Below are 16,853 nucleotides of genomic sequence, written 5' to 3'. Positions count from 1 at the left end.
AATTAAAATCACCACCTCCGCTAATCCGGATAAAACTATTTATTTATAAAGAATTATAACAAAATGGAGAAGTAGAGTAAACTTTAGATTAAGAAAAAAGAAACCAACAACTAAAAACTAAGTTTTAAAGAATTTTGAATTAGTTGATTAATGTGAGAATTAAATGAATGAGGATCCAACTAATAGAATTAAATTCGGATCCAACCAATATTAAAATAATTAGAAATGGCTAATTAATTGGTTAGAATTTTACCCTTAAACCTTTTATTTTTTAGTGATATGATATCTCTAATATTTTTTTTTTATCTAGAATACATGTATGTAATATAATAATTAAATAAACAACTGACATATAAATAAAAGTTTCCTTTTACTTTAATATAGTTGAACTTTGAGCCATGCATTTAATCCTAGTTCTGCCGGTGCCAACTGCATCTCATTCCCCTGGTTTTGCAGCCTACTACAATCATCTATGGATTCTTATATTTCCTTCCTACAAATCTAAATCCAGTGGACCCTATCAGGATTTACAATAAAGATACACTTGCTGGATCCATTATATTATTAGAAGACTGAAGCTGATATCCTGAAATAATCACAGAATTTTAAGTGAATTAGCGTTGGATAAGGATTGGTATATAATTTAGAATATGCATAAAGAAGACTGGTGCAGTCTTGTCTGCTAAATGCAAAAACAAAACTATTCAAGTATTATCAACTCAATAAAGTAAATCTAATATTGGGGGACAAATATTTTATCATCAGAGACAATCATACATGTACAAGGACCACAACCACAAATCCTCAGGAATATCTAGTTAGTTTCCTTCTCTATCTCCTCTATTTCTTGGTACCTAAAACTATAACATGAAATAATAAACTGGGAAAAACTGGTGCATTTGCAGAAGGAACCAGAACTGAACAAATTGCCATAAAAATGCTTCTTTAATTAATGTAGGGGCCAGTCCAGATTGTAGTTGTCAAAAGAAACTACAAGAGAAACCAAAAAAAGAAAACAAGAATCAAAGATCTGAAGCCTCCCACAAAAAAAGGAAAATTACATGAGCAGCATAACAATGTCAGATATATCTGCAACTCTGAAATCAGCTGTTGGTTAGCAGATTTAACCCCTTAGAAAACATGGCAAAAACAAAAAAGAGCTATATGTGCCTTTAACTGGTAATAATACATGGCTTCCTTTTGCCTTCAAAAACTTGTAATACCCCATTTGATCCTCCTGTCACTAGTGTGCATCTGTCCTCACCAACTTGGCTCCAGCAAACACTGTTTACAAACCCATGGTCAGCCGCTGGCCCGGACCCATACGCCCAAATGGGTTCCGACCACCTCTTGTCGTACACAAACACTTGATTGTTCTCAGACCCGCATCCCAGCAAACCCCCGTTCCTCCACACTGATAACCCAACGAAGTTTCGGCTATTGAGGTGCCCTTTGTACGTGCGAAGCAATTGCGAATCCTGTAAATTCCATAGCTTTAAGCAGCCATCAATGCCCGCAGAAGCCAATGTACCATTATCCATAAATCTAACATATGTAACGGTCTTTTTATGCCCATCTAGGACGAATACGGGATTGGTAATCATCCTAACGTCATACCCATATACCCTCCTGTCAGCACATCCAACGGCTATAATTGATCCACCAAATGGATTAAACTCCACAGAACACACGGCCCTGCAGCTGCTTGTCACGCTAGGTTTAACTGTAGCCACACATCCACCACCCTCGTGTCGTGGGTCCCACATTTGCATGGTCCCATCATCAGATCCGGATGCGCCTACAACAGGACTCCAGTGAGAGTAATCCACGCTCCATATCCGGCGGCCACCGTGCTCGTCACGTTCAAAAATTGGTATCCTTGTTTCAACATCATACTCCATAACAACTCCATCATAATCTCCTGAACCTATAACCCGGCCACCTGAGCAGGGTTTCCATCGGAGACTGCTGAGCTTAGCTGGGGTACATATGAAAAATTCACATGCATTAACATGGTCCATTAAAGCTATGTCATTTCCATTTTCGTGTTGTTGTTCTTGTGGTAACAAAGATTTGATGCTATAAATTCTTATCTTTCGAGCTATTCCACCTGTAGCAACTATGTTTTCAGATTGGTCAAATTCAATTACGCCAAGGGCATCTGGTGATACAGCTCCTCCTCCACTAGTGCTAGAACTACTTGAGGAAACCACAGTCTTAAGACTGAAACCCCATTCACATCTTGCTCTTTCTTCTTCTTCTTCTTCTTCTGGCTGTTTTTCTTGTCGGGCCTGGCTTTCTTGAAGTTGTTTTGCTGCTTCTGGAGCTTCAATTCTATTTGCAGGGTGATGAATTTGATCATCGGAGAAGTTTTTCATTGCCCATCCAGGGTATCTTGCGTAAGCATGAATTTTGCAGGGTTTTCTGCGTTTGAACCAACGAAAGGTTCCCATAAATCCTACAAAGTTTATAGTTGATGTGGATAAAAAAGGTAGTTAGTTTTTATGACTTTTTTTCCTCTTTTATAACTACTTTCTAATAACATCCTTTGTAAAAAAGAGTTTAATAAATAAATAGTATATAAACTAATTATATAAATATTATTAAATAAAATAAGATGCTAGTTTACTTTATAAAATGGCATTGTGTTGTGTTGCAACAAATTTACATAGAGATTCCAGCTTTTGTCTTCTTAATGATATAGATTAAGCTTTTTGAGTGCCACATGCAAAATTTAAGTTACAGAAATTGATATAATCTCGGTCGGTGTTCATGTGGTTTTTGAACAAAATGATATTTATGGTACTTTGTAATAAGCGGGAATTGATCAAAATGCATATAGTATATACACTAGTTAGCATGTTTGATTTATACACCAGGTTTCAGCACTAGCTAGTTTAAATAAATTAAAATTTTAAATATTTTATTTAATTATACCGATTTAAATCAGACGACAATTTCAGTCTGACTCTAATATAAATTTAAAAAGTAAAAAATCCAGATCAAACTAATATTTTTACAAAACATAATCGAATTAAGATTATAATTCTACTCTGATTTTTTATTAGTTTCGATTTGATTTGAAATCAGCCGGTGGCCCCTCCAACTAGGTATTTTAAATTGTTTAAGGGAGAGGGGAGTTGTATTTATTACAATCGTTATTTTATTTTTTCTTGGTTAGGACAATCATTGTTCAATTAGCTAGGAAAGCAAAAGGAGAAGTGGTGGTCACTTTTGTGCCTCAAAATTTTTATGTATAGGAAAAGGGATGGTGTGTGTGGATACAGGCTGTTTTGTTTGTGTGACATACGTGGTCTATGCCAAGCCTTTTGTCTCTACTTTTTCCTGTCGTACCAGCGCAGACTACATTCAAGATTTTAATATCTGTCCCCTTTGTGGACAATTACTATGTCATTTCAAAAATGGCGTTAATGTCTTATACATGCACCTTAATCTGTTAAAATTCAATAACTTTTTTGATAGTATATAAAAATAATAACCAAAAATACAAATTTTCAAATAGTATAATATATATTATCTTATTACTTAATCTCGGCTGGAATTTAATCTCGAGATCACAGAAGATATATTTCAAAAGCAAATCTCAAAGAACCTTCCCTTGAAATGAAAACTTTATGGTATAATTGCTCGACAATGGTGGGTGTGAATGAGAAAAAGAAATGACTATATGATATTGATTATTTTCTGTTTATGTCATTGGCCGTTCACTTGTTACATTAATGACGAGGATAAAAGAGAATCACTAATTCTATGACATGGACCACGTATCCAGAATTGGACAAGGAAGCTAAGGTAAGGTGGTTCGGTTGCTAACTTGTCATGACTTGTGTGGATAATGGCCGAAGCTGTGCTAATTTATATATACAGAGAAACAAGTTGTATTGTATGCATCCATCTACATGACTTATTTATCATAATCCCAGTGGCCCATAACACTTTGTATCTGCATTAATCTAGTTTTAATTGATGCTTTTCAAAAGGGGAGTTACCAATATAATAAATGGAATGATCACGTTACAACAAGTTTATTATACTTTTACTTTTTTGACAATCATAAAACATTATATGATAGCGGCCATTTGTTTAAATCTTGAAAAACATAAGGTGCAAATTAGATTCAGAATTGTAATAATGGTTTTTGATCTCTGATACAGACCGGACGTTTTCTAAGGGAGGCCAGTAAGAGGAGGTTTAGAAACCTATAAGGTGTTGAAATGAATAAACAAAATAATACATAATCTAAAATTATAAATAAAAGATATACAATGATAATAAATTATTAATTTTTTAATAAATAGATAATTAAGAAATTACATGAGATATAAATAGTTACAAAATACTTTATAATGTATAAAATTGTCATTCTATTTAGGATTCTAATTCCTCATTCTGTTAAATAAATATATAGCTCTTATTCTTCTATTATTATTGTTATTACTATTACTATTATTATTATTAAGGACAAGATAGTATTTTCCTTTTCTATAGTTCTATTAGTATATAAAAAATGTAAACCTTATCGTATTTTGACCATTATATATAACTTTTTAAATTTTTGAAAATTTAATAAAAAATTATAAATATTTTGATAGTTTTGGTTAATTGACAAGATGACTTAATTTGGCTAACGTGTTTTATGTAATTTGACATGAAATACACGCTGGCATTAGTGTTTAAAATGCAAGGGATCCACATGATACCTCATTTGTCATCTTGACAACTCAAATTATTATCCTTAATTATAGTTAAAAAAAGGCAAAATCCATTGTTAAGCTCTTGAATTCTTTTAATTTATTCTATTGAGTCCTTGAATTTTTATTTTGTATTATTGAGCTTTTATATTTATATTTTTAATTTAACCCTATACACCAAACATTAGTACATTTAAGTTACCTAATTCTAATCTATCTAAAGAAAACGAATTTATATTTACTCGTTTATTATATCAATAGAATCATTTTGGATTAAGAAAATTAACCCATATTAGTTTGGCTTTATTAAATAGCAAATAAGGTGTAGTGTGTGCCCATGCATTTAAATACTAACGCTAGTAGGTGTTTCATATCCCGTTATAAAATACATAAGCTAATTCTGACCATTTTAGTTAATTGCCAAAATATTTATATTCTTGGATAAATTTGTAAGAATTAGAAGAATTAGACATAATGATCAAATATGCTATAAGGTTTAGATTTATTTTATACCAATAGACCTTTATTATAAGCTTAAATAAACTTCTATTTTCTTATTGTATTTACTTTTTAGTAAGAAATCTTAGTCTTATTTTATATATTCTACTATTGCTATTTGATTATCATGATATTAAAGCTTCCATCACACTATGGTCATTTTTAACCTTTCTAAAAATAATTTAACATCTCTAAAAAGAATTTTGAATATTTATTCAAATTGCTTCAATTGGCTTTGCAAGTTATGGTATTTAACTTTCGTTTGTCTTCAATTTTAATTTTATAGTCTGGTCTCTTTTTATTTTAAGTACGTTATGCCTAAGACTAGATATGATTCACTTTGGTATATTGATTTGCAATGGATGGAAAAAGATTAATTGTATTGGAGTTATAGAATGAAGTATTTTTTTCAGAGAAAAGAAGATGTGGGGTTTTGTTTCGAGCACTTAAATTAGACTAAATGATGAGAAATTTGAAAAAACATGTGACTTGTTAGGTGCTTGGTAAGCAAAAAATCTAAGATCGTAACCTAGAATTAATAATTCTATTGAAAATTCTATAGGCGCTTAAGTATTAAAATATAAGACTTCTAAGGAGGTATAAGACCATTTTACAAGATTACTCACACATTTTAACTTCGCAAAATAGTACCAGTTAATAGCAACATTGAGTTCAAATTTAGGGCTTTTTGTGATGATTTAATGGGCTACATGACACAATTTTATTTCATAATATACTATCTTCATTGATTTGTTAGTGAGTAAATCTTTTCTAAAGGAAATATATCTTATCTTGTGGAGGAACAAAAGTTTCTTCAATGTCTATCTATCCATCTTTTACAACACTATAAGAACCTTCTATATCAATCAACCTAAACCGTATAAGACAACAACCTTTGATGAGTATAGTTTCTTTTATAAGTAAAAAGTTCCATTAAAAGTCACAATATCCTAAATTGTTGAATAAGAATAAATAACAATAGTAGCATTCTTAATAATCATCTAAATATCGATCATAGTAGTCCTCATAATTGTTACACCAAAATCAGCCATAGAATATTCAAAACCAATTGTAGCAGTGGTCTTTTAGACCTTCTTATCCTAATACTATTTTACTTAATTCATCCTGAAATCTAGTTATGCTTGAGAAATTTTAAAAGTTTCTTGCTACTCAGCCACACGCATTATCTACTTCTTGTCATATAGGTTTGTCACCCTCTAGTACATCAGGTTTATCTTCTTCCTATACGTCTTAGATTTTGGTACTTCCTATCAGGTGTCTTTTAATTTATCATCCTTTGTCTTTTTTCTTACCTTTCAAGTTGTTTATTCTGATTTTGGCTTATAATGGCACTCCCACTGCTCTAAAAGGTGTTGGTTTCAACTGTTAATTCTTGCTTATACCTTTCTAATGTATATCATATTCGTAGCATTGCTTTTTAGCTTGTTTATATTCATCAATTTTATAAATCCAATACTCAGTCTAATTTTCTTATGTTGCTTGTTATGTATAGGACCTATAATCATAAAATCTAATTAAGAGTACATAGGAAAATGGATTTTTATGTTATGGATCAACTTAAAGTATCAATTGCTGCAACGTTGACCTCTAGTCTTGATTTATCATCTTTTCATTTGAGTAGTTATTCTTCTTGCTAACAGCTCTTGACATCCATAACGTATTAGTGATTTTCATATTTTTCAAGCTATAATTAAAACTTAACATTTAGCTTATTGTCCCTTAGAACCAAGAAAATGGGGGTTTGAATTGATAACCTCAAGTCCTGGAATAAGTATATGGTTAACAAATATAAGAATCAAAACACAATGACAAGGTATAAAAAGAAGGGATAGAAAGATTGAGACAAGGAATTTATAGTGCTTTAGGAAAAATCCTTCCTATGGCCACTCCTCAAGATCACACTCGAGTATTTCACTATAATCAATTCTTAATGACAACCCTTGGATTTTGCAAGCTCACCCAACGACTTGGTATTTTAACAGACTAACAATAAACCTTCCTTTAGTGATTTTAATCTCATACTAAGTCCTTTAACCCTCGAGTTTTAGTGAAAATCCAACAACCAATTTCTTGTATTTTTTATTCCAGACTCACATAATAACCCTTTTCTTGTGTTTTATTCTTAGGCTCATACAATAACTCTTTACAAGTTCTAGTTGAATGAAAGAATTCAACTCAATACACTTTACAAAGGAAGAATTAAATATAAAGAATTGAGAAATAAATTTGCAAGAGTTTAAACACTTAGAGATATTTTTCTTATGTCTTTATAAGGGATATTTATACATATACCAACTCTTAGATACGTTACAAATAGCCCCTTACTCAATTATTGCAAAAAGTAGATTTCTAATTATAGTCATTGGAACTCCAACGAATCTTGACATTTGGTGTAGCTTTATGGGATGATGACTCAATGGTCATTGACACAACATTTAATGCGAATGCTGCCCCCACACTATAAAACCATTGTGGTTACCTGAAGTGCGCTCCAAAGCACGATCGCTCTAGAAGTCGTACTCTTCTCGGCTGAAACAAGTCTTTCTCTTGGATCTCAAGCGCCATCACACTTCTCAAAGAGAAGACTCTTTGACTGCCAGATGTCACACTGTGACTAGGAGGCTTTACACATGGATAGTTAACTTGACTAAATGAAAAGCACCCCCGCGTTTTACAAGTCTCCAACAATGCATTTTGAATTGCTTAAGGATATTTTATCCAATGCTTAAAACTTTGTAGCACTAAGTTATAAATACTCAAAGAGATAATTAACAACACTCAATTTAGGTGTTAAGATCAGAATAGAGGTCCATTAACCCTTAGGCCAACTTAACTATTATCAAATGTTTTAGGGTGATTTGGGTAAGGAGAGTATATTTCTCAAGATTCTTTTTCATTTACTTGTATCCAATTGGACAATTCATCAAACATCTTGCACTACTACTCCTCAAAAAATGGTGTTGCTAAAAGGAAATGTATGATCTTATAAGGACTTCTAGATCTCTCTTATTATATGTCTATATTCTTAGAACTTTCAAGGGTGCCAATTCTTACAACTACTTATTTGATAAATAGGATTCCAACATTACATAATTCAAAATTTTCTCTTTATAATAAGTTGTATTGCAATACTTTTGACTACTCTTTTTTATATAATTTTGTCTTTACCTATTTTGTCCTTCGATCTCATATCGAACATGGTAAATAATCCTTGTGTTCTACATTTATTATTTAGGTTATCAATGTTTTAATTCAATAAGTAAAAAATTATACATTTCTTGTAATTTTATGCTTTGTAAGCATATTTCATCATTAATTCACCGAGAAAGGGGGTTGAATTGGTGTATTATAAAATTGAATAATTAAAAAATTGAAAAGATATGAAAAGAGAGAAGAAAAGAAACATAAATTTATAGTGGTTTAAGTGTTAACTATGTCCACTCCCTAATCTCTAAATAGTCTATATTAGGAGCTTTCTTAAGTTCACTCCCAAACTTAGTCTTTTAAGTTTACACTAAATCTTACAATTTGTGTTTAAAGCCCACACACAACCTTATGAGAGTTTTCCCAACCTAACCTAACTCTCAAAGCCTTTTCCAACTGTTTAAGCTTACACTCAAATCCTATAAGAGATTTTAACGCTCTTCCGTCAATAAAAAATAATGCAGTAGTATCAGAAATTGAATACAAAGTTTGAGCTTTAATATAGTTTGGCCTTAAGTGAGGTTTTTGCTAAATCATAAATGGTTTTAAAGGGAGAGTATTTATAGCCTTAGACCTCCAAAGAGTTGTTACTCATAAATCATAAGCAATACTTAGCACACTATAGCTTTACTTTATGCATCAAATGCACTGTCAGAGTGCAATTATGGTAATTATAGGCAAATATCGATTACAATGGGTGAATTGTATTTGAGATGGAATCATCAAGGTCATTAACCCTAAATATGTCTAATGACTAGTAACACGTAGCGCTCTTGCATTGGTCTTCAATACTACTATGACTATGGCAGTCACAATGCTTCTATCATGTGTAAGGTGGTGACCAAAATTGAGGGTGTAATCTCCACTAGAATCCTTAAGTTCTCTGAATTAAGTGTCGTTTAAGATTGCAGTTGCAACTTTAGTCGCCAAAATCATTATGGCGTTATTGCATTATTTTATGGTCGTGAAGTGGTAATCTTGATCATAACGTCTTGATCAATACCGAGTCCTTTGACTATTTAAATATCATGGTCGCGAGTCCCATATTGCAGTTGTGATTTAGAGGGCAATTCTAATTTCTAAGTATAAAAGACTATAAATATTGAGGGCTTAATATCCTATAAATAAGTACTCAATTATGACATTAGTACTTCTCAATTTAATTGTCAAGATCAAAATATAGGATTACTAAGTTGATCAAATAACATACGTCAACACATATGCTCATTCTTTCTATTTAGATTAGTTCTCATAAAATAATGAAGCTTGATCTTGTTCTTATTGATTCTTTATTTATTAATGCTGATGTTGCCCCAACTTATAGTATACTTGATGCTAGTATTTTTCTTCTGCTCCTTCTACAGTGGACCAAATACCTTCTAACCCTGTCGTTTTTGCTCCTCCTTACTGCCTTATATGAAATCCTAAGTCAATTCAACACCTTGATTTTATTTATTCTTATTATTCTAGTTCTTTTTTTTCTTCTCTTATTTAGCTTTTGTTCACAATCTCCTTGAGCCATTATCTTACAGAGAGACAATTCTTAATCTTTTTTAGCAGAATGATATGGCCGAGGAACCTATTGCTTTACATTAGATACACACTTGTTATTTAGCACTTATACAACTAAAAAATATGCAATTATTAATATGACAAATCTATTAACATGTATAAAGTTTGATTAGTTGCTAAGGGCTATCCATAAGAGTATATTATAGATTGTAATGAGACATGATTTTGTTGCAAAAATGATTAACGTTCGTACTCTTATTATAGTTGCTTATGTACGTTATTGGGACATATCCTAATTAAATGTTAGAAATGCATTTTACATAGAGATCTTCAAGAAGAAGTAATTAAGTTCTTTATGGTCTCAAATAGGCTCCTCAAGCTTAACTTAAAAATTCTCTACTATGATTTGCTCTTCTACTTTCTATCCTATCAATCATGATTCATAATATATCTCTATTGGTCGTATTTTGCTCTCTCCTTTATGGTGATGGTATAGTTATTGCTAATCATGACGTTGATGGGATTGTAAGGATAAAGAAAGAATTAGCTCATTATTTTATGATGAAGGAATTGAGCCGATTACGTTACTTTTTGAGTATTAAAGTTACTTCTTGTACATAAGGTTATCTTCTTTCTCGGTCTAAGTATATCTTTGATACAATTCCAAATGCTCATCTTACTGATAATAAGATTATTCATACATCCATTGGGCATATTGTTAGATACATTGTTTAAGATGGTTCTCCTTTACCTAATCCTAACTTATATCACATCGTTGTTGGTAGTTTGATTTATCTTACTATACTTAACCTAATATTGCTTATGCTATTTATATAGCTATTGATTTTTTTCCTCCACCTACTACAATTCTTTTAGTTGTTGTTATTTATATTTTAAGGTATCTTCAAGGAATTAGTTTTTATAGTGTAACCAACTAGAATAAGGCCGAGCATAATACACCGAGTAAATTGGGATTGACTAAGTCTAATTTTCATTTTGGTTACAAGTCCTAAGGAAAACTATTAGTAGTTAAACTCTAACTAGGATAAAAATCTTACAAGTATAAGGCTTATCTTAGAAAGATTGGGAGTTCTCTACATAGACTATAATAATCTGATAGGACAAGGACAACCTCAAGGCCTATATAAAGGCATCACCATCAGGTTATAAGGTACATAATATATACATAATTCAATTCTCTTATACACTTTTAAAGTCTCTTTACTGACTTATCATTAGAGCGAGTGGTCAGACAATACGGTATGGTACTCTGCTAGTGCTTTTATAGGCATTCAAGAGCTCAAGTCAACCAAGAAGATTCATTATTGATAATTTAGCATTCTTTTACCAGTTATCATATAGCCTTTTAGTTTCCTCTACTTCATCTTTAGGGCTGCGGGCTTATTCTGATGCTGATTACACTAGTTATCCTATGAATTATACATCCACCACTAGCCTTTTTTCTTCTAAGTAGAGCAAAAGCCAGATATTATATCTAGATCTTCTATAGAGAAAAGTATCATGTTGTAGCCTCCACTAGTTATGATTTTTTTGGTTGCATATGTTGCTTGTGGATATGGGTATTTTTCTTTATTGTCCTGCTCCTTTATATTATAAGAACAAAAGTATCTAGATTATTTACAACTCAGCTTTTCCATGAGCATACCAAACATATTGAGATTAATTGTAATGTTGATCATCATTATTATCAGCTTTCCGCTCTTTTGTTACCTTTTGTCTCCTCTGCCATGTTGCTTGCTTACTTGTTTACTAAGCATTACTCCATTTTAGATTTTAGGTTTCTATCAAATTCTTAATTTTTATTTTTGGAACGTCTTGATTTTGAAAGGATGTTAAATAAATAATATAGGTTTTATTCTTTTGTTGTTATCATTAAGGATAAAATAGTTTTTTCCTTTAATTTTAACCCTATAAAATCTTCTTTTTCTTGTTTTATTGTTTTCATGCTCTTACTAAGAATCCTAGCCTCTTTTTTATGTTTTATGGTTGCTATTTTATTATTAGTTTATAAAATTTTCAATCCATTTCGGAATCCCTTCGATTCCCATTCCAAATCCAGTTCTAATTTTAGAGTATTGATAACCAGTTAAAGAATGGTTAGATATCAACAATGATATTCTTGGTTGACTTAAGCTTATAAATTTCTGCAAAAATATTAACAAAGTACTGGACGGTATTGTCTGGCCGCTCACTCTGATGGCTAAGTTAATATAGAAAGCTACATGTATAAGAGAACTGGATTGTGAATATATTATGTACTCGAAAGTCTTGTGGTGATGCCCTTATATAGGCCTCGAGGTCATTCTTGTCCTATTAGGATTAGGACAGTCTATGTAGAAAATTCTCAGTCTTTCTAAATTGGACCTTTTTATCGGTGACGGTTTTAGGCACGCACCCAAGTATCTTTAGAGACTATGGCACTGCAAGACTTTTCAACCTAATTGAGAACACGCTAACTAGTCGCGGAGACTATCGCGAAGATAGGAGTCGCCACCCGAGTAATCAGAACACTTTTACTAATGAGTGATATTTCTCGATTCCAAAGATGGATCTGAAAGCCAACTTCCTTAATTGTGTATTTTTATCTTTAATTTTAGTATTTAAAAGGTTATTTTTTATAAATGCAGCATAATATTTTTACATATCAAGCACTACAACATGTGAGGTCCGCCCTAGTCTAGCCCCTATTATTAAAGCCCAACCCAATACTTAAATTTATTAACCTACTTTACTAGCCAATTGTGTACAATGCTCAACCTAGTCTAGCTCAACTATAAGTTATGCTTTTAATGACCAAGCCTGTTAAGCCTAATTAACACTTTTTATGGAGAAGCCCAATTCAATGACCCTAAATCTAACCTAATTAAGCATGGAAAAGCCCACTTAACTCTATATGGATTTTGGATTAAAGCCCAATTACTATCTTGATTAAGCTAATAGACTACAGTTTTCATGCAGGTCCAACTTTAAGGCTTAAGTCTATGTGGCCCATTTTAGTTAATCAATCATGTTACACTTATTTAATCATACAATAAACAAAAGAAAGTAAAAAAAAAATTGCAGAAAGTAAATCTAGCTAGTACAACCCGCTTACAACTAAAAAGGAAAAAGAAAAATACCTAACTAAGTACAGAAAGTAAATAATTTGACAAATACATCAAAATCTACAAATGGCCGAAATCTAGGGTTTCGACGTGCTGAGCTAATCGGCTATAGGTGTAGAACTAAATCAGCTATACACTGAGCCGATCGGCTCTAGGACTTTGGTTGGTGTTTTTAGCAGTTTCTTCCTCGATTCGATCGCCTCAGAGCTAATCCCACATGCAGAAGGGATAAAAGATCAATTAAAATGTGTAAAATCAAATAGAAAACATAAAATCAACTAAGATATCCTAAACAGATCATGCAAACCTTAAAATACCTAGACTAGCAGTAAGCAAGAAACAGCTAAATATCATATTTTGATAATATAATCCTAAAACATTTAACTACAAAATATGAAAGAATTATGGATCTAATCTAAAACTCTAATTGAGTTACTCATCATTGAAGGGAAAACAAAATCAAAATCCTACATATTCTTATTATCAAATTCAATTTCTAGTAATGTTCTTATTATCATATTCAATTCCTAGCAATGTTATATGTAATCACAAAAAAAAACCTATTCTAATAATATAAAACACATAAATCAATAAAAATAAAACCTAATCATGTTTCTAAGGAAGCATAAAGAAAACCAATTTTGGAAGATGATATGGATGATGGTGGATGTGGGGGAACTCTCTAGTTGTCACCATAGTTGGTTGTTTTGCGAGTCTCAAGAGATGATGATGTATTTAAATCAAAGATCGGTTGAGGATCTAGTGCTACTTGGGATATGAAAAGACTTATGTTGTTCTCTTTAAAGGAATTTGTAGTTCTCTTAGTTCTTTCTTAGTGTCTAAACTCTCTATATTTTTCTTTTTTTAAAAAAAAAGTGTATGACTACTAATAGCTTCCCCCCAGAACTAGGAGTTAAGTGTGTATTTATAGAGCTAAGGTTTGGGAAACCCTAGGAATAAATTGATATATTTCAAGTTTTTTAGAGATTATCTATAATATAATCAAATTATAAAACCACCTATTTATCAATAAAAATCCTTTTAGAAAGTCATTTTGGATGTTAAAAAGCCAAAAAACGACATCGGATCAAGAAAACTACGGATCGACACTGTGTAAAGCCGGTCAACTCATAGGATTATTGGTATGCACTCATTTATGTGGCCTGTACGATCACACCTTGGATGCTGGATGTTGATCTAGTAACTGAAAACATATAATATATTGTCTTTGGGACGACATTCAATATAGATATGTCTTTGGAGTGTATAGTGGGTGGTCACCTTTTAGAGGCATGTCTGCGCATATATGATTAAGATTTTCATCGAGGTACATCTATGAGTGTGTATTAGTTTTTATTATTGATATTTGATGCTTTTGTTATTGAGACCAGATAAGAAATATCATATTTTATTACTAATATTTTTCTAGATGGGTATCAAGTTTCAAATAATATTTATAGTAAGGATTATCAAATTCAATTCTTTATCAATTGCCTCTTGTTATTTGTTTATCCTCTTACTGATTTTTATACTCACCCTTATTTTTAAAATTTTTTAGATTTATTTTGTTGATCCTTTAGTAGATCCCTTGGGCATTGTCCTTGTTTCCACTTCATCTTCTTAGCTTTAGTGGAGGTTAGGAAAACAAACTTCATTTATTAGTTTTTCATTTTTGGACTGTATATATATTTCCTTTTGCTAGCCTTTAGGCTATTATGTTTCTTTTTGACCACTCTACATAACTCAGGATCAAGTACCCCTGGGTAATGTTAAATATTAGATTTCTTGTGAAAATCTTTTGGACATCATGAATTAGTAAAATATATTCATATTAATTTTAGAGTTAATGATTGTCATTATTTCTTGATAGTATGATTTAGTAAAATATTTTACAATAATAGTCTGCAAGGTCAGTCTCCTTAGCACCTACATATCCGTATAGGGTTGAGTGTTACACATAATGAATAGAAAAGTGTCAGTACCTATTTTATGGATCTAGATATCGAGGGAATTATGGAAAATCCTATGATGAAAGTTACTACCTTTCTCGGGTCTCAGGAAATAAAGGATGGGCGAAACCAAGGTTAGAATTAAGTTTAATCTAATCAAAATTATCTTTCTAAAATCAATTTGAATTTAATTATCAAGAAAAGTGAAGTTTGATGGTCAAAAAGATGATTTTTGCAAGTTCAACGACTAAATTGCAAACATTTTTTGAAATTTTGCTCTTTAGAGCTAATCGGCTCTATCTCAGTAGAGCTAAAGTCTCTCGATCTTATCCAGAAAATCTTGTCTGAGTGGGAAGCTTTGAATTCATGTGGGAACTCCAAGATTCGTTGCTTCTGCCTATACTGGTGGCAAAGTCTTGAAGGTGTGTAAAAGGTGGATGCCTATAATCCGATCAAGGGTACACAATTACCATACACCATGAGTATGACATGCTTGACTCTCCACCAAGGGCAAGTCCAGCGAATGAGTGTATCTGGGATGCCCTTCATCCAAGAAATCTAGTCATCGTGACCCCATGGGGTAATAACAGATCGAGTTTCCACGTGCTTCGACTTGTACTCGCGTAGGCAAATCTGCAAAAAGAAATTAAAAAAAAAAGAAAATATAGAAAAATAAAAAATTAAGAAAAATAAGCTAAAAACCTGAAAGGGCGGCTTAGGCAAAATTAAAGTCTGCCAAGTCGAAAACCTGAAAGGGTGGCTTAGACAAAAGTTAAGACAAAAGCCTCCTGAGTTGAAAACCAAAAGGGTGACTTAGGCAAAAACTAAGACAAAAATATAAATAGTAAAAGAAAAGAGATTTGGCTAGCACTTGAAAGAGAACGAGACTGCCACTAAACCATTGATGGGTCTTGTACGTGTCTAAACAAATGATGATTTCAGCTAAGACAATTGGAATTGGATCTGCTCCATGCTCCACCTGATCAATAATGCTAGTAATTCTGATATCTCCCCCTTATTAAGAGGAAATTAGCAAAAATTAGGCATAAAGGCAAAAGCCTATTCCTTTCTATCATAGTAAAAGATCAACGAAGGGTAATGTATTCACCGATAGAATGGGAAAGTACCTCAGTTGGGGGCATATCGAACAATTCCACCAGTTTACTAAGAAAAGGCTCATTGAGTTTTGGTAGGCAAATGGGATGAGTAGAATCCATGGGGCCTCCAAGTATAGCAGAAAATTCTTCAATTTTGAGGCACAACTCTTGTCCATTGAATCTAAAGACATGGTCCCTTAGGCACCGAAAGTAGGCGGCAGAATGGAGAAACCATAATCAAGTTCAGTGTGTTGCATGGCTTTGAAAGAGGAAAGATGAAATCTCTCAAGTTTAATCCAATCATCACATGTTAGGGTTTTGAGGAGAGTTTGCAGGCTTTTGGCACTTTTTGAGACATATTATTTTTTTGAAGTGTAAAACCGTATGCTTTTCTAGTTTTTGTTGCATATAAGCTCATATAGATGCAATAATAAAGGAAAATAAAGAAGAATGAAAGCGATTTGAAGGCTAAAATGAAGGATTTTATATACTTAAAAAGTCAAAAGTTATACAAAAAGACAAAAGAGTCAAAAGTATAAAGGCAAGAATCAAAAGTCGGGGTTCTCTCCCGAATCCCTCTACCCATCGTCCAAGTCTGTGTCCATTCCCTAGGTCTGCAAGGTCGATAGCTGAAGCACCAGAGTGTTGATCCGACATTATTGAGCATCGATCTGACGTTGTCGGTCGTCCACTTGCCCCTGCAAGCCCTCGTAGTCCTTCTAATGAAAACCCGAA

General features: G+C 32.3%; 1 protein-coding gene across 1 annotated transcript; it reads right to left on the bottom strand.

The window, feature by feature from the left end:
* Positions 1-926: 926 nt before the first annotated feature.
* On the bottom strand, positions 927-2,514 carry LOC8263730 (WD repeat-containing protein RUP2). Its single transcript, XM_002528762.4, has one exon. It carries the CDS (start codon positions 2,451-2,453, stop codon positions 1,173-1,175), a length of 1,281 nt encoding a protein of 426 aa, XP_002528808.3. The 5' UTR covers positions 2,454-2,514; the 3' UTR covers positions 927-1,172.
* Positions 2,515-16,853: the final 14,339 nt, after the last annotated feature.

Source organism: Ricinus communis, chromosome 8, assembly GCF_019578655.1.
Source record: "Ricinus communis isolate WT05 ecotype wild-type chromosome 8, ASM1957865v1, whole genome shotgun sequence".
Lineage (NCBI taxonomy): Eukaryota > Viridiplantae > Streptophyta > Magnoliopsida > Malpighiales > Euphorbiaceae > Ricinus > Ricinus communis.
The sequence above is the reverse complement of the archived record's forward strand: the minus strand, read 5'-3'. Positions and strand labels throughout refer to the sequence as shown.

Excerpts from the sequence above, each read along its gene's own strand:
- LOC8263730 (XM_002528762.4), bottom strand. The coding sequence starts at position 2,453 with ATGGGAACCTTTCGTTGGTTCAAACGCAGAAAACCCTGCAAAATTCAT.